General features: G+C 40.0%; 2 protein-coding genes across 3 annotated transcripts in view; one reads left to right on the top strand and one right to left on the bottom strand.

Moving 5' to 3' along the window:
* The window catches only part of slc12a2 (solute carrier family 12 member 2), an 84,968-nt gene extending 76,396 nt beyond the window's left edge, over positions 1-8,572 (top strand). For both annotated transcript variants that reach the window (XM_019862917.1, XM_019862912.1), the window contains 5 exons: positions 2,021-2,132; positions 4,838-4,924; positions 5,380-5,515; positions 6,667-6,734; positions 6,931-8,572. In XM_019862917.1, coding sequence (XP_019718476.1) covers positions 2,021-2,132; positions 4,838-4,924; positions 5,380-5,515; positions 6,667-6,734; positions 6,931-7,066 — 539 coding nt within the window. In that variant the 3' untranslated portion in view covers positions 7,067-8,572. The remainder of the gene's footprint in view (positions 1-2,020; positions 2,133-4,837; positions 4,925-5,379; positions 5,516-6,666; positions 6,735-6,930) is intronic.
* Positions 8,573-15,760: 7,188 nt separating this feature from the next.
* minar2 (membrane integral NOTCH2 associated receptor 2) lies at positions 15,761-17,046 on the bottom strand. Its single transcript, XM_019862806.1, has 2 exons — positions 16,744-17,046; positions 15,761-15,976 (listed from the first exon to the last, which is right to left on the bottom strand). The coding sequence occupies exons 1-2, from the start codon at positions 16,840-16,842 to the stop codon at positions 15,776-15,778; spliced, it is 300 nt and encodes a 99-aa protein (XP_019718365.1). The 5' UTR covers positions 16,843-17,046; the 3' UTR covers positions 15,761-15,775.
* Between the last annotated feature and the right edge of the window lie 8,129 nt (positions 17,047-25,175).

Below are 25,175 nucleotides of genomic sequence, written 5' to 3'. Positions count from 1 at the left end.
CAAACGATGGCTATAATGGACCTAATTCACAAATATGATTCAAAGAATATTTTCAAGGTCACTGATGTAGTGGTACATTCATTCACCTGACTTCGTATTAAGCAGTGTTTAGACAGTTCCCACTCAGTGATGGTGTAAATGTAAGATCAAAAAAGGTTCAATAAGCCAGTCGTTCACAAATGGTTGTATGCGAAGACATGAATGAAATAAAAGAGCTTGCCTCTCTGCCACCAAGAATGAGTTCAATGCGACAATGCAATATTCAGTGTTGACAGTTGGTCATGTTTCAGTCATCTTTTTAATTCTTAAATAGGTATTTAAAGTGATTTTTTTTTTGTTTTTTCTGCTTTTATTTAAATTTATTTGTTTTCTTTTCGAACAGATCTGTACTATGATCCCAAAGGACGATACCTTATGTTGATCATGGTGATATGTGCACAAACCTTCATGATTAAGTTCATGATTTCTTTTTATTTATTTATTTATTTATTTTTGGTCTTTGTTTTTAAGATATTTCCAAATAGTTCTAGATATACCAATACAAATGGAGTTTCAAAGTTTAGGAAATCAGGCAGTGATGGCAGAGCACTCTGTTTTAAGTCAAGCTCCAGTTCCCAATGACCCTGAATGTGCTAAGCATCATAGAAAATGGATGAATAGGTGACTATACTAAAAGTACAAGTTGGTTATTTACTAAGAGTTCCAAAACCGAAATCAAGTAATTAATTATAACAACACACTGCAGTGTACGGTCCACTAGAAAAAGACACTTTAAATCTGTGATACGATAGAAACAGAGAGGTAAAACAGCTGCCAATCTCAGAGGAGTTGCGGAATAAACTGCATCATTTATATCGCACTGAACTCATTCTTGGTGGCAGGGTGGCAACTGTTCTTATCAAGCTCTTTTTTGTCTTTTTTTTTTTCATTTATGTCTTCGCATACAACTATTTGCGAACGACTTAATACTTTCAAGCGAGAGACTAGAGAGCAAAAACAACAATGACGACATCAAGAGGTCTAGAAAACAATGCAAGAGCAGCAACAAGGGCAATAATCCGACAGCCACATGAGAGCTTGGCAGTCCTTAATACTCGGTCGGCTAACTTCATGATCAAATTGGTAGCAGGTGTGCACGCTGGAGGGAAGGTCCTCCTCTGCCACCTGCTGGAGGCACACCAGAACAGGATCATCACAGATTCAGTTGGATTCAGTGGGCTTATGGCTCGATTCAATATGATAGGGCTGCATTCAAGAGAAAATCAAATGTTCTGTTGGCTACTGTAAATGTAAACTTTATCTTGGATATATATCTCTCCAATAAAAGACTATCCGATACATATCTCGGTCTATTTTCAAGTGGAGCGATTCCGTTCGATTCGATCCACTCTCACCTTGAAAATCAAAACTTTTTTTTGCTTTGCTCCTGTATAAATAAAGATTTATTTTATTGTATTGTACTGTTTTCCACATAAAATTAAGGAGAACAGACAGGCAAATCTCAGCAAAGGTTATTTTCATAATTTTGAAAACTGATGAGAAAACGGCTCGTAGAAAATCACAAAATTAGCTTGCAAAGGGCATTCTGCTAATTTCCAACCCAAATTTGAGTGCAAACCTGTTAAAGGACATCAAAGATGATAATAATTGTGGCCTGGGACCTATAAGAAAGCATACATTGGTGAGTACCATATTCTTTTTTAGAAGAGTGTAGTGGAACTTTAAAATTAATTTTGTTCATGAATCACACCAATTTTCTTTGTATCCAGAGAACTGGGAGAGAGTTATTTTAATCCCCAGGAAATATGACCACCATTGTCCGTTTTTTTTTTTTTTTTGGGGGGGGGGGGGGTTCAATCTTTTAACAATTGCTGTCCTGTAATCACAGGTGAAGGATGAAATGTGCTACAACTATTTCAGTGCTGCACTCAAAAATGAAATTACAATTATACCACATGGACAAGAATAAATCTGCTGATTTTTTAATTAATTTTTGTGCTGTTTCATTTTTCTTATAAAGGTTTGACACTGCTTATTCCCTATCTCTTGACCAACAAGAAGCGATGGAAGGATTGCAAGATTCGTGTTTTTATTGGTGGCAAGATAAACAGGATCGACCATGACCGCCGAGCGTAAGTACTGTTCAGTCCTTTCCAACATCTATTTGGAGTAAAATATGGTTTGAGATCAAGTTACTTTGACACATACTGTATATACTTAAAAATGCACTTTCATGTATGAGGAATGGGAAGATAAACTAATATGTCCATGGAAACACGTTGGCACGATGCACGTGCATCAGTAGAACAACAGTGAATCGATGCAATTTTGGGATGAAATTAAGATACATCTGATTTTACAGTTCCGCGTCGATACAGTCTGATCCATTTACGACCCTTGTTCCAATGAAGTGGCGATGTCTTCAGCATAAATAAAAACAGATTACAATGATTTGCAAATCATGTTCAACCGGTATTGAATTGAAAATGCTGTAAAGACAAGACACTTAATGTTCAAACTGATAGGCATTATTGTTTTCAGCAAATAATCATTACTTCGGCATTTTATGGTTGGAACACATTCCAAAAAAAGCTGGGATGTACAATTTGGGCATTTCTGTCACACTGAGCAGTACACACTGAAGGGAATACAAACACATAATGAACATGCATTATTCCCTTTAGACTGTCGGGTCCAAATTTCTACCTTTGAGCAAATTCATACATTATAGTGACAATACCGTATATTACGCGCACCCCAAACTTCAAGCACCAATAATTTTGAATAAATTACGTGTCTTGTGGAATTGTGCTTCACATAAGCTCTATCTATTTATGTATTTATTTATTTATTTATACATACATACATACATACAGTGCACCTCTGAAACTGCAAATGTTGAATATGAATGCCGTTGAAAATTTGGGTGTACCTAAGTTTTGTGCCAGTGCACCAAAGAAAAAAAGTTGGGTGCACCAGTGCAAAGATTTTGTCTCAAGCCCTGTGTAAATATGTATATGCCTGTCGATAACAGCTTGAAATTTACTCACCAATGGCTCAGAAAGAAAATTGGTTGTATCGAACATCATTACAGTAATTTCAGATTTTTTCTCATATCAAATGAAGCATGTTCAATTTGTTTTATTATTATAGTCCATTACTTTTCTAGTTTTAAAAAAATCATGAAAGGTAGTGTGAAAGAGAAGGATCTAAACCTAATTAAAAAAATATTTGGAGCAATTAAGATAAGATATGAAACGTTTCATGTAAATGGTGTTACAGTATCTTACAAAGTAACATGAATCTGTGTTTCATAGCTATTTCCATCCAACTATGCATAAAAGCAGCCTACCTGTATAAACCGGTGACTTCCAAATTTAGTTTCTAGTATCAAGGTTCCCTCTCTTCTCTCACACCTAATGTGCATGCACACGGGCACCCACACACAACGCTTCTATGCCTTTCTCTTTCTTTCTCTTATCCTCTTCAGCTGACTCCTTTTGTCCTTTAGAATTACCACAAGCCCAACCATTAACTCATATTAGTGGTTCTAGATTGGGACTTCCAAAGCATTAGCAGTGTAAATGCTTGTATTCCCTCCACCGTGCAGATAATGAAAGAATGTGAACAAAGTGTCGCCGGTTGTTGGCAGGCCTGGGCAAGGGCTTGGCGGAAATCTGCCGACTCGGCAGCTCAAGCCACTCACATTTCCCGGCATGTCACACATGCTTCTAGCGGCTATTAAGGCGACTTTGTTCTGGGACTGGCATGGACTGAAGACCATTTTACACTGTACTTTGTTTTCATGGTCTTCTCTGCTGGGCGTGGCGCAGCAACAGCAAACGCCCACCGTCCACATCGCCATACCTTGCCATAGCCCCAAATATGCAATGAATGGGTTTGTCCATGTCCCACTACCGTCTGTAAAGTGCAGTGTGGGGAAAAAAAGGCCTTCATTCTATTTTCATTCATTTTAATGGGGAAAAAAATGCTTCGTTTGGCTAACACAGTCATGGAACAAATTAAGTTTGCGAAGTGCCACTTTACTTTCACTATTCCATGTTTTCAAAATTAATTACCATATTTTTCGTACCATAAGGCGCACCAAAAGCATTCAATTTTCCCAAAATCCAACAGTGCATCCTATAATCCGTTGCGCCTTATATATGGTGTCAGAGTCTCATTATATTCCCCATTGAGTTGTTTTCTTGTTCGTGTGTTCTCCGATGCCATCTAGTGGTGATTATTAGCAGGAACCAATTGTAACCTAAAAGGGTTCTTCCCAACACTAATTGACACGTGCATTCGCCAACACATACTCAGACAACTTTGTGAGATCTGCACAGCTATTCTGAAATTAAGATAATACCAAAAGCATAGTTAACTGACTAAATGAAGGAAGGAGCAGACAAGCAAGACTTCCAAGGATATTTAGCACCTTGTCGACGTGAGCGCACGAGGCGTGTGTGCCTTTTTGTTGAATCCATTTTCTTCATCACGTATGTCTTTCCTTTATTGTTTTGTCATGCCATTTGTATTTATATGTTTCATGTCCGTGTTTGTGACCAGTTCTCATTGTGAAGGCTCTATATAAATGAAGCTGTATTGTTTTGTATTCCCTTTAGCGTCACTCCATTTAGTGGATGTATAAAGCAACCACAGGCATTACGGTAGCTTCTATTCTATGCACTTTATAATGCATTGCGCCCTATAAATGAAAAAAAGTTGAAGGTGTGCCTGATATTCCAAAGCGCCTTATAGTGCGGAAAATATGGTATTGATTTTTTTTTTTTTTTCCAGTTCATCAGCTCTCATTTCTTGTGTATTTCCTGTGCAGAATGGCAACTCTGTTGAGCAAGTTTAGGATAGACTTCTCAGACATCACTGTCCTTGGAGACATAAACACCAAGCCCAAAAAGGAGCAGTAAGTCTTTCCATTTTGTGTTTGTGGTAATTTAGCTATCCTTGGTATAATTATCTTTTTCACACAGTTTTTTTTAATCAGATGACAAGTTTGCGACACATTAATGCTTATTTGAATGTGAAATAATTTCTGAATTGAAAACATTCGACAAGATTTGTTGATCAAATCTAAGTTAAAAACTCATTTTGGTTGTAAACATTTATTTTAATGACTTACCTACTGTATTAAATTGGTCAACAAATCTGTGATGCTGTGTAAGCAAACATTTGTTCTTACAAGCTGTTAAATTGGTTAGTTCTATTGCAGGCAGCACAGATGCTCATATTTGTGTAATAATGCCCCGCTTGGCAGTCTATTATTTTTGGGCCTTTTTTATTTTTATAATATGGAAGGTATTATTTTGTTAGCCCGAGCTTGCATTCCAGTTTCATAGCATGACTGTTTTCTCCATTCAGCATTTCTGCCTTTGAGGAGATGATTGAGCCCTATCGGTTGAAGGAAGATGACATGGAGCAGGAGGCAGCTGAGCGTTTGAAAAACAGCGAACCATGGAGGATCACAGATAATGAGCTGGAGCTTTATCGTGCCAAGGTCTGAAACCAATATGATTCTTTTGTAGTTGTTTTCACCTCGATGACTCCCTTAAACAGTCACTCACACGGAACGCAAAACAGGTCCGAATGTAAAAGTAGAATACTGCTAAGTTTGAGTGCGGTTATATTTATGATATTTACTCAAGACAAATGTGCAGCAGGCGCTCTCAACAATAAAATCATCAACCACGGTCAAGTAAGATGCAGTGAATCCGAACACTTCCAACATCTGAGTACATTTGAGTAAGCCTCCACACGTTTCCTATTTCATCTGTCTGCAGAATATTTTGCCAGCTGTAACCAAAGTTGCTTGGAATTTTGACTCAAATGTTTAGGATATTTATGGCAAGAGTCGAAGAAGCTATTGGAATGTCTTCTGGTTTAGTGTGCATAGTTCGATATCGCCTCCCCGAGGTAAGGAGCTGGAAGAGGCAGTGACCCAGATGTGGAGGGTCTACGAGGATTTTTTTTTTTTTTTTTTTTTAATGAGCATTTATAAAGATATTTTGCAGAAGAACCCGAGGACATCCGTCCTGCAATTGGTTTTGCAGCAGGACAATGATGCATAAGACCGAGGAAAATCAAGGGACAAATCAGAAGAAAGTACCTCTTCTGGATGACACACTCCAACTCTTTGACCGCAGCCTGATGAAGAAGCTGCGGCTCGATCTCAAGAGAATTATTCACTCCAAGCATCCCGCGAATCTTGAAGTTTTGTGAAGAGAAATGGTCCAAAATTCATCCTTTTAATACAGGAGACATTCAGTTATTGCATTAAATTTTCCTCCCTGTCCTGTGCATGTTCACATTGTGCCGTAATGTAATTGTTTTGTGTAGGGTTAGTTGAAGCACACTCTGCCTGTTTAGTTTTGTGATTTAGAAGATCAAGGCTACCTGTTATGACCAATTCCAAAAAGGTTTGTGTCATTTTTCCTCCCACTCTATCTACGTCACATTGCTGCCACTGTCAGGCTAAAGCGTGCACAACACAATACTCTATGTGTAGCTTAGAAAGCTTAGCAGGTGTTGCGTTTGGACTGGTTGACAAGAAGTCGTTTCTTAACGCTGCAGGTCTCTGTGCGCATACAATTTGTTTTAGAAAAATTCTTTAATGAGTTTGATCGACCAGATGTGACGTTTGTTTTTCAGACCAATCGTCAGATCAGACTCAATGAGCTACTGAAGGAACACTCCAACACAGCCAACCTCATTGTCATGTAAGTCTGATTCTGACCCCTCTTGCCTTGAGTGTTTGCGCTTGTACGGTGAGTTGAGTATCGGTGGATTAGAACGGCAATGGGTGCAGCAAAATTGTTCATCTTTACAAATAGGGCACTATTCTTTTTTTTAACTTGCGAACGGCACAGGGGTTTCCAAAATAAAAGTGAATGTATCGTCTTTTGTTTTCTTCAGGAGCCTGCCGTTGGCCAGAAAAGGTGCAGTGTCCAGTGCTCTGTACATGGCCTGGCTGGAGGTGTTGTCGAAGGAGCTGCCGCCGATCCTTCTGGTGCGCGGCAACCACCAGAGTGTCCTAACCTTCTATTCTTAAAAAAAGCAACAAAAATAACACCTAAGGAATGAATTCTCACATCCACCTACTGTGTCTGTTAGACAAACATAACTACAAACTGTGTGTGCACAAATTCAATTCAAAAATAAAGTACAGTGAATAAAATGCCGAATGGATTGAGATGAGGAAAATCACATCGAAATCAAATGGTGAGTGCAGGGTGCTTTTTCAAATGGACCAACTCTCTCTTATTTTTGTTCCGGAATTGTCTGGATTTTCTCATGTATCGCCAATCGGATTCACACATGGATATGTCAGTTTTTCTCAAAACGGTTTAATTACTCTTGGTTTGTTTGGGGGGTTTTTTGTTTTTTTTTGTCGTTGTCGTTGGCGGTGGTGTTTTTTTTGCACCATCTTCACCTTGTGACATGAAACGGTCACCCTTATTACATTTATTGGACCTGGTTTTAATGTTTGTGTCGTCTCAATAATTAATGACCTTGCTGCTTTCCTTAAATATTTGGAGAGAAGCACGTAGAATGCTTTGCAACAGTTTTTTAAAGCCTTATGGATGTGCCTTCCAGTTTAATCAGACAATAATCTCTATTTAGATGACAATGTTGCTTATTATATTGCATCATAGATAGAATGATTTTCAACTATGATTCCTTCTTAGTGGATCGCATTGCATGAATAGAAGGTGTCCCTTTAATGATGGTAAGAAGACTTTCGACGAGTTCTTCCCCCTTTCTTGTTTCAGACGGTTGTGTTTTTCTCTCCATTACCATTTGAGTCTTCCTTTTTAAAGATGTGAATATTTCTAATGCCTCAACTACTCTGCAGAGGACACCGTGAGGCTTTCAGGCAAATGCCTAAAGCATTCATGCATTGACCTTGAATTAAAGATTTTCTTTGTGGACGTAATTTTTCATAAGCGACCAGACGTCACATTAAAAGAGTACCACGTTGTAGCTCATGTAGCTTCACATGAACTAAATGGTTTCATTCAATAAATGTCTATTCCTTGATTGTTCTTACCCTGAACGCAAATGCCACTATCCCCCAAGCTAGGGAACTTTGCCTTAATACCCGAGCTAACGATTCAAGTTTTGGTAAGCCATACCGGATAGGTCACGTCTTGTTTTCTGTACCATGGAATAGACCACCACATGTATGTATTTATGCAGCTGTATGTAATCACCGTCCGCCCTTATTGGTCTCTTATCGCTTAATGTAGCTGAGCTCTGCTAGTAGCGGGTTCTGTAGTGACTCAACATACAGTAAAACACATCCAGCGTTAGTGCAACAATATACTTCAGATTTACTCAAATACTCAGGCCCCTCACAACCCCTTCGTCATCTTCTTTGCTCTAAGGATGTATGATGAAATTCTAGTCTTGTCCATACTGACCTTGTTTCATACTTGGAAGGCTCGCAGTTCTGAATAATGTTACATTGAGAATGATTCACATCTGAAAAACGTATACCTCTATGCATTTCAGTTTGTGTCACATATGTAATAAAAGTCTGTCTCTCAATTTGAAAGGGTCCACTTGCTTGACTTAATTTTATGTAGAAAACAAGATGTGTTCTGATTCATGCGAAGGGCTAACACTTCTGAAAACAAACAAAAAAAAATCATTTATTATTAATCATTAATATTCATCTATGGAAAATGTTACCGTTCCGGAAGTGTCCAGAACAGAATCGGACTCTTAAAATGTAGACTCAGATGTAGTCTGAACAAATAGGATTGATTGAGACAAAAATGCAAGACCGACAAAGTATAATAAAGGACACTGGTTACAATAACCAGAAAAAAAACAAAACTAACCAAAAACTAGTGATGGGTCCAGCAACACAAATGCGTCGGTGCATGTACAGTACTGCTTCAAGACGATCACGTGACCAATACACGAATTGCTTTGACTCAGTCCAGGGGGCGTCGACGCCGCAAAAGCCCGCCAAACTGTGTTTACAAGGAAGTGGGTCGAGCGACGCGGTGCCGCCTGCCGAAACAAGCCAGACCTCACCCTCGCTCGAATAAAAATATTTATTTGGGCAAAAAGGAAAACACACAGATTATCAGAAAAACGTGTCCGTCTGACTTCGAGCGTCGTGTCGGCTAGGTCAATTTCGCTGTTTTCGTAGTTCAAAGCTCCTTTGTTGTGTGACGTGTGTTGAGTCGGCGCTGATTGGTTGAAGCACGTGAGTACGTGCTCTTGCTCGCGAGTGCACAGCAGAGAGCAGCCGAGCGGACCATCGACTGCAGTGCTGAGGCGCGCTTCACTCAAGTGGCGTTGCTCCAGTACGTGCGTATTATGGAGCAGCTCCCGGAGAAACGCAAATTGTCCGCCGTGTAGAGCCATTTTGATCTCCTTTTGGAGAATAAAGTATTTATTCAAATCTCCTTGTCTCACCAAGTGCCTCTCAGATTATTGACATGTCTTGTTCCATTCTAATTCAAATTAATTTCAAGGTAACTCTTAGTTCACTATTCACATATTTTATTGCAGGTGAAATGTCATATAATGTCAAATGTCCAACAAAAGCACCTCTGCAACTACATCTGGCATGTTACCCATCATTATTATTGTTTTTTGGAAACTGTTCTAAATGCCAGTTTTGTTAGGTTTAGTTTTTTAGATGACCTGTGGCAACATTTGGATGATGAGGTCGGGAGACTGGGAAGAAGTGCAACAGCAGATGCTATATCTGAGGTCCAGCGATACCTGGCAGAGGGGAATATTGCACACAGTCAAGACCCGCTGTTATATTGGAAAAACCAACACACTACTTTTCCAAACCTCTCCCACCTCGCAAAGGAGCTCCTCTGTACGCCGGCGTCATCAGTGCCATGTGAGCATGTGTTTTCCACAGTAGGGGAAATAGCATGCAAGAAACGCAACAGACTCCCTCTTATATAAATAATATATAATAAAATATAAATATAAGATATAAAAATATAAATTTAAAAAAGGATATATTAGACTCAAATTCAACTTATTTTTCTGAATAAAGATTTTTGAAGACAAAGCCCAAAAGCATCCCCATTCACATAATTTTCGAATTATTCAAACATAATGAATAATACAATATGAATGCATAGATGTCAATGATATTGGATACACTTCGTCATCAAATCACTCAGTTCAGTCTGTCAAGTGGGTTGCCTGCAGGGATTTTGAAAGTCCAGCAGATGTCAGTGGTCAGCGACACAGTATCAACACAGTGTGTCATTGTGTCAACACGCTTCATGACGCCTCATGGACCCATCACTAGCAAAAACATTTGCAAAAGGTAAGACAATATGAACGAAAATAGCTTGGCAGAAAAGTAAATCCCAAAGGATACAAAAACGAGTCTACGCTTAGAAAGACAAATACTTAAATAAATAAGATAAGATAACCTTTATTTGTCCCACACTGGGGAAATTTGCAGTCTACAGCAGCAAAATTGGGGGGGAAGAAAAAAAACCAAAGTGTTTCATTGCACAAAATAAATGTTTCAGAAAGAACTGTACACAGTTCAATAAAAGTGCAATATAAAATATAGCATTAGCAATATATTTGTAGAATAAATATAATAAATTAGCAATAGAATAGAAAACACAGCATAAGGTGGCTGTGCTATTTACAATGGTTACAGCTTTTCACGTATGTTTATTCAGCAGCCTGATAGCAGTCGGTAGGAATGAGCGGAGGTATCTCTCCTTCTTCTTCTTGCAAAAATGCAAAAACGAGGTGATAAAATGCATGGCGGGAACTCGAGAGATCTTCTCGAAGATTCAACACTTGGAGACAAAGTCATGAGTAAATTGAGGATTAATCCGAGAAAGGCTTGACAGTTTGACAGTCCTTTAAATGCATGGCAATTGATAGGATCATTGGCAGTGGGTGTGCACACTGAGGGGGAGGGCCCTCCACTGCCACCTGCTGGAGACACAAAAGAACAGGATCATGAACAGGAAGACACCACGGCTGAAGATTAGTCGAAATTGAAGCAATATTGCAATGTAGTAAATTTCAATTTTCAGTCACAAAGGCTGTAGTTAAGGGGAGAGGAGGAATGAGATGAAAAAAAGCTGATCATCATTTGCCCCACTAGCAGAAAAAGAAATATTCCACTGGAGTGGGTCAGGTTGAGACCATGACACAAATTAGAGATGCAACAAAGTTTATCCACACTGACACTCGTCGATAGAAAATCCCATTAACCTTGTGTTAGAACCAAAAATATTTCGTTCCCCATCTGTTCTGTTTGTTTTTGTTCTTGTTGTCTGTGTGTGCGTGCGTGTGTGTCACGGGTTAATCTTTGTCTGTGTGAAGGACTTTTTCGCCTGCTCTTTCCTAATTGGTGCCCGCATCCTAAACTCAGTGTAGGAGAGAGGGACCCCAATTAGCAAAATTTGGGGTGTGCCACTAGCTGCGCTGATTGCCTATCACAGTTTAAAAATGATTCTGTTTAAAAAAACAAACTGAGGGCGCTTTGTCGGGCGCGCGTGTACGTGTGTGTTTGACAGTCCCTATGCCTCCCGTTTGTTTGTACCGATGTCTTTCATTTCGTGCAACAAATTAGTTCTTCGCCATAGCCATCATACATTAATTTGTTTAGCCCAGGGGTGGCCAACTGTGTTTCTGCAAAGAGCCACATCATACACATGGGCACACATGAATATCACTGCATCCCTTACGAGCACACACACACACACACACACACACACACACACACACACACACACACACACACACAGACCTCTGCTCAGCCACAGTATTGTAAATGTCACACACCAACATGATAATGACAGAAATTGACTCATACAGTACTAAGACCACAGGCCAGTCATTTTCAACAATGAATATTGTGTGCACTGTCTCACACACACAAACTCTCAGTTCAACCAATTCCACAAACAAAAATATAATAACGTTTTTCTCTTACTATGTTGTTTAGCGCCTTAGTGCAGGGACTTCTGGCATTCCTTCTCTTAAACATTCCTCTTCAAATGTGGCTTGTATTCCGTTGTTCCCACTCGAAACAGGCACTGTCTGCATGAGAAGCTGCAGTGGTTACTTTCTACTTGGGTCAGCTTGCTACTTAATTGACCGAAGATCGACTTTTGAAGCGCCGAACCTCCCGCGATCAACCCGATTGCACACGTGCAAGCATATACGGTACACACACTCGGACGCACGCGGGCGCCCACCACGCATACCTGCGCATCTCTACGCACACACGCCGAGATGAGCGACAACCAAACGTCACTGAACATGAAATCGAAACACACAGACACAGTTTTTTTCAAGGTTTTTTCCCCCCCCATTTCCTCCTCCCACCCCTTGCTGTCGACTTGGGACCAGTCCGCTGGCTCCCGGTCGATCCCGATTGACGTATTCGACACTTGTCATGTGAAAGCCCGGGAGCCGCATTGAACCAGCCAAAGAGCCGTATGCAGCTCGTGAGCTGCGGGTTGGCCACCCCTGGTTTAGCCACTCAATTCATTTGTGTGTTTTAGGAACTTTGCCATGCATTTGTCCCCTTTGATTCGTGTGTTGCACTAAGGCAGTGAGATTTGGGATTGTTTACTCCCAATTTAGTGGTGTAGTGTCGTGTGCCCCTTTGTTAAGTTGTTGCCCCTTGTGAGTACTCCTTTGTGGTTCGATAATCCTTGATAGCGCACCACGCTTCCTCTCAACTCCCACACCTAAGTGAGACCCTTCTTTTGTTGCCATCATGTTGACGGATCGCATACCTTTACTCATTTCATTGTCACTTTCAAACTTTGTGCCAACTACTGTGAACTGCTGAGGCAGGTCAAGAAAGACAAATGCATATGCAGGGGTCAACAGTCAGAAGGAGTCATCTTGCATCATGCCAATGCAAGGCCTCACACAGCAGCCCAAACCATCAACGAGCTGGGTTGGGAAATGCTCCCTGATCCCCCCTTACAGCCCAGACCTTGCCCCTTCAGACTTTCACCTGTTTGGTCCCTTAAAAAGCGCTCTCAAGAGGCACAAAGTTTAAAAGTGACGATGAAGTCTAAAGTGGATAGACAAGCAACAATCCGCACGAATTCAAGAAAATGTCAGTATAATAAGCCTCTGAATGTATTCTTTTAAATAATTTTGTGACAAAACTCACCATTAATGAATGTGAATGCTTTTCTGTTCCTCACGATTGCTAAAGATGCAGCAAAACTAGCAGAATTATAGTCAGCTTGCCGGGTCCATACGCGGAGTTGCTGCTGGCTAGCTTGCACCCTGCTCAGTAGCTTGCACGGTTCCTTTCTGCTGCCTCCCGCAGGGTGTTTTGATGCGAACATTCAAAGTGCTGCTTTACATTCGACTGTTTCGTCTATGGTATTTTGTCATTGCAAATTAGACACAGCGCAGAACCTGTTCTCTCCACAAAGGCGAATTCTTCGCTCCATTCGTCCTGAAGTGAACCATACTCGTCATCTTTTTTTCTTTTCGCCATCTTATTCGTCGAAGGATTACCTTTGAGCTAATGACTGAGTGGGCTGATTCAAAAGGAGGCATTTACCGGTTTACCCACGGCCAATGTAGGCCAGTATCAACCAATTAAAATTGCTGCTGCCTCCAACTGCAGCCCTGAACAGGACATCAGCAGTGAAAAATCGATGGATGGATTAAACAAGCAAGAATATGGTGGTGGTGGCTTCGGCCATCCATTATGGCATTGTCTGCTGGTCAGGCAGCATCTCGGCCCGGGACAGAAAGAGACTGGAGTGACTGGTCAGGAGGGCCAGTTCTGTCCTGGGCTCCTCCCTGGACACTCTGGAGGATGTGGGCAACAGGAGGATGCTAGCTGAGCTAAAAGCTGTGATGGACAGTCCCTCCCACCCACTCCAGTCCGCCCTGACAGCACTAGGTAGCTCCTTCAGCCAGAGACTGTTACACCCGCACTGCAAGGAGAGATACCGCCGCTCGTTCCTACCGACTGCTGTCAGGCTGCTGAATAAAAAATAAAATGATGTGGAAAACAATTGTAAATAGCACAGCCACCTTATCTATATCTATATTTACATTGCACTTAATTGAACGGTGTAATGTTTATTTTGTGAATGCAAACACTTTGTTTTTCTTCTTTCTTCTTTCTACCCAATCTTGCTGCTGTAGACTGTAAATTTCCCCAATGTAGGACAAATAAAGGATATCTTATCTTATCATATATTTAGTTTTTTCTGCAAGCCAGATGCAATCATTAAAAGAGCCACACCTGGCTCACGAGCCATAGGTTCCCAACCCCTGTTGTAGAACGTTCCATTAAGCTGCCACGCATGTTTTTGGAATATGAGAGGAAACCGGAGTACCCAGAGAAAACCCACGCAGGCACAGGAAGAACATGCAAACCCCACACAGGAAGGCCGGAGCCGGAATCGAACCTCGCACCTCTACGCTGTGAGGTGGATGTGTTAACACCATGCCGACCCATTAAATTCCATTGTGAAGGAAAAATAATTTGGTGTTTAATTATATGTGAGATACATTCTCATCTTTACATGGTGTAACATTAAAATAACAAATTATTATTATAGAGTAATGATTATGTTGTGTAATTGAAGGGTTTCACTTTTTTTAAAAATCCTTTTATAAAATGTACTGCGGTAACTGAGTCTTTCGGTAATGATCTTGACAAAAGGTTAAAAATCTGAAAATTCAAACCAATTGCTGTGGAAGTGAATTTCAATAGGTTGGCAGCTCTGTAATCTCATTGGAAGTGTTGCATTAAAATGACTGTTCCTTGATTTTCACAGAGTTGAGGCACACTTCTGCTCGCCAATGCGCACCATTGTGCTCACATTCTTGCTGCTTGCTCTTATTTGATGGTGGATGGTGAACAATGCACTATGACCTTGGAGTGTGCTCCAGTCACATCCATTCACATTTTAATCGCACATTACACCATTTATTTTATTTTTTTCTGTTTTATGCTTGTGTTGACATCTCCAAAACGTTATCAAACATTTTTTTGGTTCATAACGTTTGAAGGACCTGCACTGTCAGGTTCGAAACGAAGCAAATAATGTTTCGGATCCCAGAAACGTTGACACCAAACAAAACCCCGTAACAAAAATATTTAGTTACAAGAACAAAAAGCGCACTGACAAAGTATGAACAGAAATGGCTGGTCAATAAGAACCAGGACAAAAACAATGCATGAACAAAAAGCGCTTGCAAAATGGAAGGAAATAATTCAACTGAGAAAAACAACGAAATGTCAATAATCCAAGTCACATGTAAAATAAAAATAAAAACAAAGTCAAATGATTAAACAAAGACAAAAACGTGGTACTAAGGGAACAAGAACGACTATGACAAGAGGAAGAGGTAGAGAAAACAATCACTTGAGCGAGAGCAGCAACAAGGTCAAAATAATCCGACAAACTGCAGGCAGTTTGTCAGTCCTTAAAAACAAAGCTATTGATAGCATGCAGCAGGTGTGCACACTGAAGGAATGGCCCTAGTCTGCCACCTGCTGGAGACGCACAATAAGAGGATCATGACATGCAAACTGCATTTACAATTTCCATAACTTTTCCAGGTTTTAGTGATGACCGTACGAATTGGATCCTTCTGTGGTATGGAAAGGCAAAATAATTACCAGCACAGCCAGGGAAGACTCAAAAACACATTTATTTTCCAAATGTGCAAATGTTTTTAAGTGTCAAACTCATTGATAAACCATTTCGTGTCATAAAAACATCCAATGTTTTTTAAAAAGCAGTCACACTTTCTTTTCTAGCACCACTACTGGTACGATAATCACAACAATAACTACACTGACAAACAAACCTATGACAGAAAGTAGTCTGTGAAGTCTTTTCCTTCGCTGTTCTGCTTCTTTTTTCTTCAACAAAGCATCAAATCCTGGTGTGTAAAGATCTTCTAGCCAAAAGTCCAGCTCCCTCGGTTTCTTTACTTTATCCTGTGCAAACAACATACAACAAAACTCTTAGCGATAATATACGCACAGTGTATGATGACAATTCATTCAATTTGCCACGGATGGTATATGGCTCTATCTACAGAGATGTACCCTGGACTGGCCTTCTCACAAAACTTCTACCGTGCACGGGTTTTTGTCTTAGCAATTAACAAAAGCCGCATTGACAAGTCGAGACTGCATCTGGAGTCACACAGGACTTTGAAAAGGTTCAACAGTAATCTTTCTTCACATCCTCATTTATGACTTGTTTTCCCTGGGTGACACAACCAGGAGCATGAAGCTTACAGTTGAGCTCTGACAACACAACCCCTTCCGCTGCGTTAAGGTGACAGTTCAGGGCGGAGAATGCTGGGAGTTCACAAGATCATTTTTGTGGGATTTGGCAGTTTTAAGAGGGTGGAAGCTCCCATGAATGTTGCCAAGAAGAATCTGAAGACCTGACTCAATCTCTGTTTTGTTTAACTCTTTCATGCGTGCTGTAACCTGATAACATGATAAGATGTCCACTGGAGTAACCGCAGTCCCTGAAAGCGTTAAGGATGCCGCAACAGTAATAATTCTAACTTTAATATTCACAGTGTGTTTTCGTTATGTCACCTAAAATTAAACAAAAACATCTTCTGTGTTCATGTTTCCGTTTGTCATTGTTGTTGTTGTGCTTTTTTTTCTTTGTACAAAGTAATACCTAAATCACCTTTGATGCTGTAATTGGCACTCACATTACACCTCATCTTTTCCTGAATTACCTGTAAAAAGTCTTTTACTTTGCCATGGCCTGTATGCATGGTATAATCCTTGATAGTCCAGGAAGGCATGACCTTAACCACGTTCACTGTATCCGTCATACTATACAGAGGGTTTGTTTTAATGTTGGACTGCAGACTACCAGGGGTGACATGCTTCTCAAGGTATCTGTCCACAAACACCACAGGGTCTTCTTGAGAGGAAGGTAAACTGCTTTTTATCTTTGTTCTCTGCTCCAAGACACTCTATGGATAGGACACACACACACGATTCACCAGTTTAATGCATTTGTTGTAAATCGCCGTTACATAAACCAAGGTTCCTCTTTCTGATTTATGGAAAATGTACATCTTGCCTAAGGAAGGGCATCGAACGTTAAAACCATGCACAAAAAAAACATGAGTGGCTTGCAGTGGCTCTCTTTGACGGAACAATCAGAAAATCAGAACAACATACAAATATCTATTTCATGGATTGTCTGCTCTCCCATTAAGTGTCAAATTAAACAACCAAGTAATTCTTTCATTATTTACCTGTTTCTGAAAATGTGTCTTTGAGCAAACCATTCTGCACTTCCATTTAATTGTAATGTAGAAAGTGAGCTAATTTTGATAATAACTAAGCCCATACTGAGTATCTATGCTAAATCCGTCACCGACCAGACCCCGCCCGTCACGGCGGGACAAGTCATGTCATTTGCGACGTTACTATCTTCAGAAAAGAAAGAAAAGAAAAGAAAAAAAAAGAGTGTGGAGCCATTCGTGGATGGTGGAGAGAGCGCGGTACGGACTGTCTATTTTCCAAAGAGAATTTTCAATAAATACATTTGTGACACTACGTTTGCTAATCAGCTACTAGCATTGCAGTTAGCAAACGTAGCACGAGTTGAAATGCTACGTATACTTTGGATTATTTCCCCTTTTGTTCAAGTCACTTTTTAAACATAATTTTGTGTTTGTCTCTCATCATACGTGGGAGGGCACTGTCTTGCTATTGGCCAAAGAACAAATCGAAGAACAATGGAGGACATGTCACACTCGTCGTCATGGTTGTGAAGCATCCCAGACGGCAGACGTCCAATCGTTGAGTATGTCACACTATACGGGCTATGATGCGTCAAGACAACTCAAGTTTGAATGTGAAGATGAAGTCAGCGACTGGCTGAGACATCACTCCTAAGATTTTTACGCTGAGGGAATATGAAAGCTTGTACACAGATGGGAAAAGTGTGTGACAGTGCTGGGAGACTACGTTGGAGAAAAAAAAAAAAATAAAGTGAGCTTCTATCTGTATTCAAAGTCCTGATACAGAAAAATTCACCTTATTTATTGAATGACACTAGTAGTTGCCGAGTGTTTCCATAGAGAACCTGAGATGGGAGCCTTCAGCCTTGTAAGGTGACAATGTTGGCAAAGAAATACTCACTTTGGAAAATACTTCCTGCACCAGTCACTCCGTTCTCTTCTCACTTCCAGATGATACCTTGACTTTGCAGCATTCTTTCTTGGACTGATGCCATTGTCTCCTGCCTGCTGTGCTCTGCTTTGTCTGCCGCACTGCTCATTTTCCTAATTCTGGACACTGAGCCACATTTTCTGTCATAGCTTGACAGCCTTGAGTAACTCATTGTCACAGCCTTCCTTTCTCCTCTTCCCTCCACATCCTCTGTATTTCTCTGGCTGGAAATCCTCACTCTTACGCCGAGACTGAACCCCTGCAGTGTGATTTTGATACTTGCCTCCTGCCAAACCAATTTTATAAGCAGCAGAGGACCACAATAAAAGTCATTACCAATTTAAGTGTCCTCTGACTCTCCCTCTCTGGTGCTTTCAACTTGCTCCTCTTCAAATCTCTCACCACTATCATCATCTGACTCTCTCTCTGTGTCTGGATAAATGTGTTTCTTTTTCATATAGAAATATGATGTAATGTCAGTTTTTCTTTTCATTTTTAACGTTAAATGTTTAAGTGAAGAGGAATTAGACTTAAAAATGCTACTGTTGGGGGCTTGTTTCGTTTTGTGATTTTACATTGAAAATATAAATCGTGTCGTGTCAAAATAGCACTCGTGTCGTGGTAATCTGCTCTGCGGACTGCTTCTCATTTTCCCGCTCACCCATACTGAGTATCTATGCTAAATCCGTCACCGACTAGACCCCGCCCGTCACGGCGGGACAAGTCATGTCGATGGAGGCACTTCCATTTAATTGTAATGTAGAAAGTGAGCTAATTTTGATAATAACTAAGCCCATACTGAGTATCTATGCTAAATCCGTCACCGACCAGACCCCGCCCGTCACGGCGGGACAAGTCATGTCATTTGCGACGTTACTATCTTCAGAAAAGAAAGAAAAGAAAAGAAAAAAAAAAGAGTATGGAGCCATTCGTGGATTGTGGAGAGAGCGCGGTACGGACTGTCTATTTTCCAAAGAGAATTTTCAATAAATACATTTGTGACACTACGTTTGCTAATCAGCTACTAGCATTGCAGTTAGCAAACGTAGCACGAGTTGAAATGTTACGTATACTTTGGATTATTTCCCCTTTTGTTCAAGTCACTTTTTAAACATAATTTTGTGTTTGTCTCTCATCATACGTGGGAGGGCACTGTCTTGCTATTGGCCAAAGAACAAATCGAAGAACAATGGAGGACATGTCACACTCGTCGTCATGGTTGTGAAGCATCCCAGACGGCAGACGTCCAATCGTTGAGTATGTCACACTATACGGGCTATGATGCGTCAAGACAACTCAAGTTTGAATGTGAAGATGAAGTCAGCGACTGGCTGAGACATCACTCCTAAGATTTTTACGCTGAGGGAATATGAAAGCTTGTACACAGATGGGAAAAGTGTGTGACAGTGCTGGGAGACTACGTTGGAGAAAAAAAAAATAAAAATAAAGTGAGCTTCTATCTGTATTCAAAGTCCTGATACAGAAAAATTCACCTTATTTATTGAATGACACTAGTAGTTGCCGAGTGTTTCCATAGAGAACCTGAGATGGGAGCCTTCAGCCTTGTAAGGTGACAATGTTGGCAAAGAAATACTCACTTTGGAAAATACTTCCTGCACCAGTCACTCCGTTCTCTTCTCACTTCCAGATGATACCTTGACTTTGCAGCATTCTTTCTTGGACTGATGCCATTGTCTCCTGCCTGCTGTGCTCTGCTTTGTCTGCCGCACTGCTCATTTTCCTAATTCTGGACACTGAGCCACATTTTCTGTCATAGCTTGACAGCCTTGAGTAACTCATTGTCACAGCCTTCCTTTCTCCTCTTCCCTCCACATCCTCTGTATTTCTCTGGCTGGAAATCCTCACTCTTACGCCGAGACTGAACCCCTGCAGTGTGATTTTGATACTTGCCTCCTGCCAAACCAATTTTATAAGCAGCAGAGGACCACAATAAAAGTCATTACCAATTTAAGTGACCTGTGTTGTGCGACAGTCGGTTTCTGAGCACACCAATAATAGATTAATAGTTGATAATGATAACCACATGACCCAATGAGATTAAAAAAAAAAATTTAGAGTGTCAGTGGACTCTTGCTGATCAGTTTTAAAATTGAGTCTTGAATATAGAACTCAACTGTATTTATAGAGCACTTTAAAACAATCACCGTTGTATACAAAGTGCTGTACATGGAGCAAAATTAATTCATACAACAAAAAATGAAACCATAAATTAATAACAAAAGACAGTAGCAAGCACAAAAACAGTAAAACTAAAAAAAAAGTGTCATTCTGAGTCAAAAGCCAAAGAATAAAAATGAGTTTTAAGACTAATTTTAAAGCTGGGCAGCGAGGGGCGCTTGTCGAACGTTCAGTGGGAGGTCATTCCAAACAGACGGACCAGCAACGGAAAAGCCATCATTCATTGTATTCTAAAAATCCTTTTATCCAGACAGAGTATTTAGGTGAAAATGTGATTATGTTTGTAAAAAATGTAAAATTAATTAACATTGAATTCTTCACATTGCAACTTTTGGCAAGTCACTCAGAGCAAGACTCAATAAGCAAAACAATTTTCTGTGTGAAGGGAAAATACACACCCACGCGGGTAAGATCACAACAGAGAGTATCATCTTCATTTTTCTTTCTGGCTAAACATGTCATGACTGTTCCAACCTGAACCATCCTGTCAGTGCCCGGCAGTATCTTCACATCCAGCTTCAGGAACTTCTGTGGGTGATTGTTGTTTGGTAGAACAGGGGTGACCATTCTGGATTTGTCGTTTCATTTACGCTGTTAGCTTGACCCTCCACCAACCCAGCACTGTGTGTTTCATCATGGTAACAGGTGTGCTGTGTAATAATACATGAGGAGCGGTATTTATGAGCCTGTATCACTTGCACGTGTGTGAAACCCAATCAGATCACTGTGAGAGCCAAGTACCGTCGCGCAGCAACAGCAAACGGCCACCGTCCACATCGCCACACCTGGTCATAGCACCAAATACGCAATGAATGGGTTTGTCGATGGCGCACTACCTTCTGCAAAGTGCAGTATGGAAAAATGACTTAATTCTATTTTGATACATTTTTATGGGTGGAAAAAAACCGCTTCGTTTAGCTAACACAGTCGTGGAACAAATTAAGTTTGCGAACTAAAGTACCACTTTACTTTAGCCATCCCATGTTTTTCAAAATTAATTACCGTATTTTCCGCACTATAAGGCGCACCTAAAAGCATTCAGTTTTCCCAAAAGCTGACAGTGCGCCCTATAATCCACAGTCTCTTTCTATTTCCTTCTCTGTGTTCCTATGCCATCTAGTGGTGATTATTAGCAGGAACCAAATGTAACTTAAAAGGGTTCTGCCCGACACTAATTGACATGTGCATTCGCCTACACACACTCAAAACAGACAGCTACTTTGTGAGCTCCACGCAGCAATTATGAAACGAAGATAATACGAATAGCATAGTTAACTGTCATGAATCTGTTCTGTCTGTCTCCAGCAGGTGGCATTGGAGGGTCGTCCTAATTTTGTTATTTATAAGGGACTATTCAAGCAGTCACCTGCTGTCGAAATATTCTCCTTGCTCACAGCCCATGTCCAAGTGCTTATTTTTGATCTTTGTCGTTCTTGAACACAATCATAGCCTGGGTTTGTATTTTCTTGTTTGTTCCCTGTTTCCCCTTGTTCTTGTTTGTAGTGTTATTCTCGGGCGGTTTTGGTTTTACTTGTTGATTGGCTTTTCCTTGTCTTTATGTGACAAGTGATTTTGCTTTAGCAATTTCCCTTGCTGTTGCAAGCGCTTTTTGTTACCCTCGTTCATATCCTGGTAACTTGGTTAGCAGCATTTTATGTTGTACTTTATTGGTCATGTGACCTGATTTTTGTAAATAAACCATTTTTGTATCTCGAACTTCTCTTGGTCTGCGTTTGTGGGATCCGCTCCACTTCCAGACTTGTCCAGAACCCTAACAGTTAACCACTGACTAAATAAAGGAAGAAGGAGAAAAGCAAGACTTCTAAGGGCATTTAGCCCCTTGTGAAGGTGAGCCCACCAGGTTTGTGTTCCCTTTTGTTGAATCAAATATCTTCACAACTTTTGTCTTTCATTTATTGTTTTATAATGCCATTTGTATTGAAATGTTTCATTTCTGTGTTTTTGACCAGTTCTCATGGTTTTGTTACAGTTGTAGCGTATGTGTAGGCTCTATATAAATCAAGCTGTCTCATATTGTATTGTATTCTCTTGAGCGTAACTCCATCTAGTGAATGCATAGCGCAACTGCAGCCACTATTCTATGCGCCTTATAACGCGGTGCGCCCTATACATGAAAAAAAGTTTAAAAATAGGTCATTCATTGAAGGTGCACCTTATAATCCGAAGTACCATATAGTGCAGAAACTATGGTAATCAAAAGTAAGCAAGCTAAGTGCCGTAGTTATACTGTATTATTTGAAACTATAGCGGAACCCCGGAGGACGCACATTTTTTCCAGCATTCTAATCAAACCTGTTTTATTTATTTTTATATGGGAATGATTTGGTATTTAAATTGCAATGTTCAAGGGTCACAATGTTGCATCATAAGACATCTTGCTGCCGAGCGTTTTTTAAATTCTGATACATATGCAAGCATAAGTTACATGCTGTTCACAGTAAAACGAAAACAATAAAACACCGTTATGTCTTCATTTTGATAAGTGATCACAGGCATTGTCGAGAGTCATAACGCGTTGAATGTAGGTTTAATCAAATTCACATATTTCATTAACTACATATTGTTATCGTGTTTTTCTCTCACAGTGTACCGCATGTTGGTTGAAGCTGGTAACTTTTTGGGAATTAAGTGTCACATAAAGCCACAAAAAATTAAGAATGGAGCAATAATCCTTTTCATGCAACTTCAAAGGGTCTACTTTTGTCTGTTTAGCCCTTCTGTGCTTTGTTTCTCGAGAAATGTTGACCAGTCATCATCATTTTGTCTACCTTTCAGTAGAATCTGCCATGACACTAGGTTTTATAAAATTGCCATCATTATACCTCCAACGTATTGTTGTAAGCGAATTTGCCTCACTGTTAAAGTGGTTTAAGGTCCAAAATCTCGGTTCAGGCCTTTTTATGTAGATTTGGCATGTTCTCCTCGTGCTTACTTTAAATGTGTTTTCTTCACGTACTCTGGATTCTTCCCAAATTCCAAGAACATGTATTTCACAGATATAAATTGCCTCACATCTGAAAGTACACATTAGAAACAATGTGGGCCGAATCCTTTATTTTTACTGTAGACTTAGTTTAAGAAAAAGAGATCAACAGTTCAACTTTTATTTCCAGGGACAGTATTTAATTCATTTGGATGAGATTATATGTCTCCTGCTGGTCATAAAAAGATCAGATTGCGATCTGATTACCACTGCTTTGAAAGATGATCTAGCAAGAGAGGACAGAGATGAATGACTAGATCTTATGGGATCGTTTGGATGAAAAAACTTTTCCGGCCAATGAGAATTGGAAAAGTAGCCTTCAAAAGTGTCACACAAGCAGTTGATCCAAAAAAACGAGGCAGAAAAAAAAATGTCATGATGTGTAAACCACAAGATGCATTTGGGAGTCCACAAAATGTCCTGCAAATGTAACAGAGTAAAAAGCCAGCAACAACAAAAGAAAAAAATTTAATTTCCTGCGACTGAAACAGAGAACCAGAGCTTTTGTTTTCTGCAATAGTAGATCAGGGGACTGGATAATGCAGGATTTCGAAAATGGTTCAGGTTTGTTACTGGGTCACAGGGCTGTGTCTACCGGAGCCTTGACGCGGGCGCGGGTGAGCGACACCCTGACAGAGGCCCAAATAATATCGTGCAATGGGATGGTGTGCGCCGCATCGTCGACTGTGCTGTGCTGCCTAAGTTCGGCTCTGACCCCTCAAAGCAAGGCCGGCCATGGGTATATGGCGAACAAGGCAGTCACACTGGCCACTATCTCCAAGAGGGGGCTGATTTCCACTTTATTGATATTAAGTGTGTTGTCTCGTAAATTCTAAACCAATAATGTAAAATGTAGAAATAAAAGTACACAGATATTTGCAAAAATCTGTGATGATGGCACCCTCGTGACCTCTTCTTTGCCTGACCAAGTATGCAGCCGAGGCCGATGTAGGTTTCAGATCTTTTTTTTTTTTATTATTTTTTCATTCAGAAGACATTCATTTTGATACAGTAGAAAGAGAAAAATAACCTTTCCAAGGCTTTTACGAAAATAGCTTTTTAAAAACAAAATCTGTCAGTGCAGAAAAACACAAAAATAAGTAAAATCAAAACAAATAGAAGGCAATACAATTATTGAGACTCTTCACATGTAAACAGATTATATTGTGTTGCGGTGTCACTTCTTTCTGCCAGTAGAATTCAAGATTGGAAATATTTGTTTAGCTCATTTTTTAAACATATTAGTGACGGGATTTATTTCTCCATTTGCTGGAGTGAATATGATATTTACCCAGTATAATTATTATATTTATGAAATTTGACAACAAAGGGGACTTGTCTTTGAAATTTCAAAAATCAGTTCTTTGTTAAAGAATATATATATATATATATATATACTGGACATAAGTGAAAAAGATGTTCAATTAGATTGGCCATTTCATATATTTTACAGGTTTGGCTGAGATTCTTTGAGTTCATTTTGCCGGTTCTTATGTTGCTAGTTATTAGCTGAGATCGATGAAGAACATTTCTTTCAATCTACAGCTTTTATATTTACCAATTCGAATGTCTGGTAAAGTTATCTTCACTTCTAAATGTGAAAGTGTATTTTTTATTTGTTGAGCTCAGGGGAGCTGAAATGGCATGACATATTCTTCCGTATTCTATATACCAGTGATTCCCAACCAATGTGCCATGAGAGATCAGCTGGTGTCCCGTGTTATCCTAGACCAGTGGTCCTCAACTAGAACTGCTGTAGGTCCACTTTTTTTTTTT

This window comes from Hippocampus comes, unplaced genomic scaffold (genome assembly GCF_001891065.2).
Source record: "Hippocampus comes isolate QL1 unplaced genomic scaffold, H_comes_QL1_v1.1 scaffold223, whole genome shotgun sequence".
Classification (NCBI taxonomy): domain Eukaryota; kingdom Metazoa; phylum Chordata; class Actinopteri; order Syngnathiformes; family Syngnathidae; genus Hippocampus; species Hippocampus comes.
Note: the sequence above shows the minus strand (reverse complement) of the source record. Positions and strands in the feature narration are given on the sequence as shown.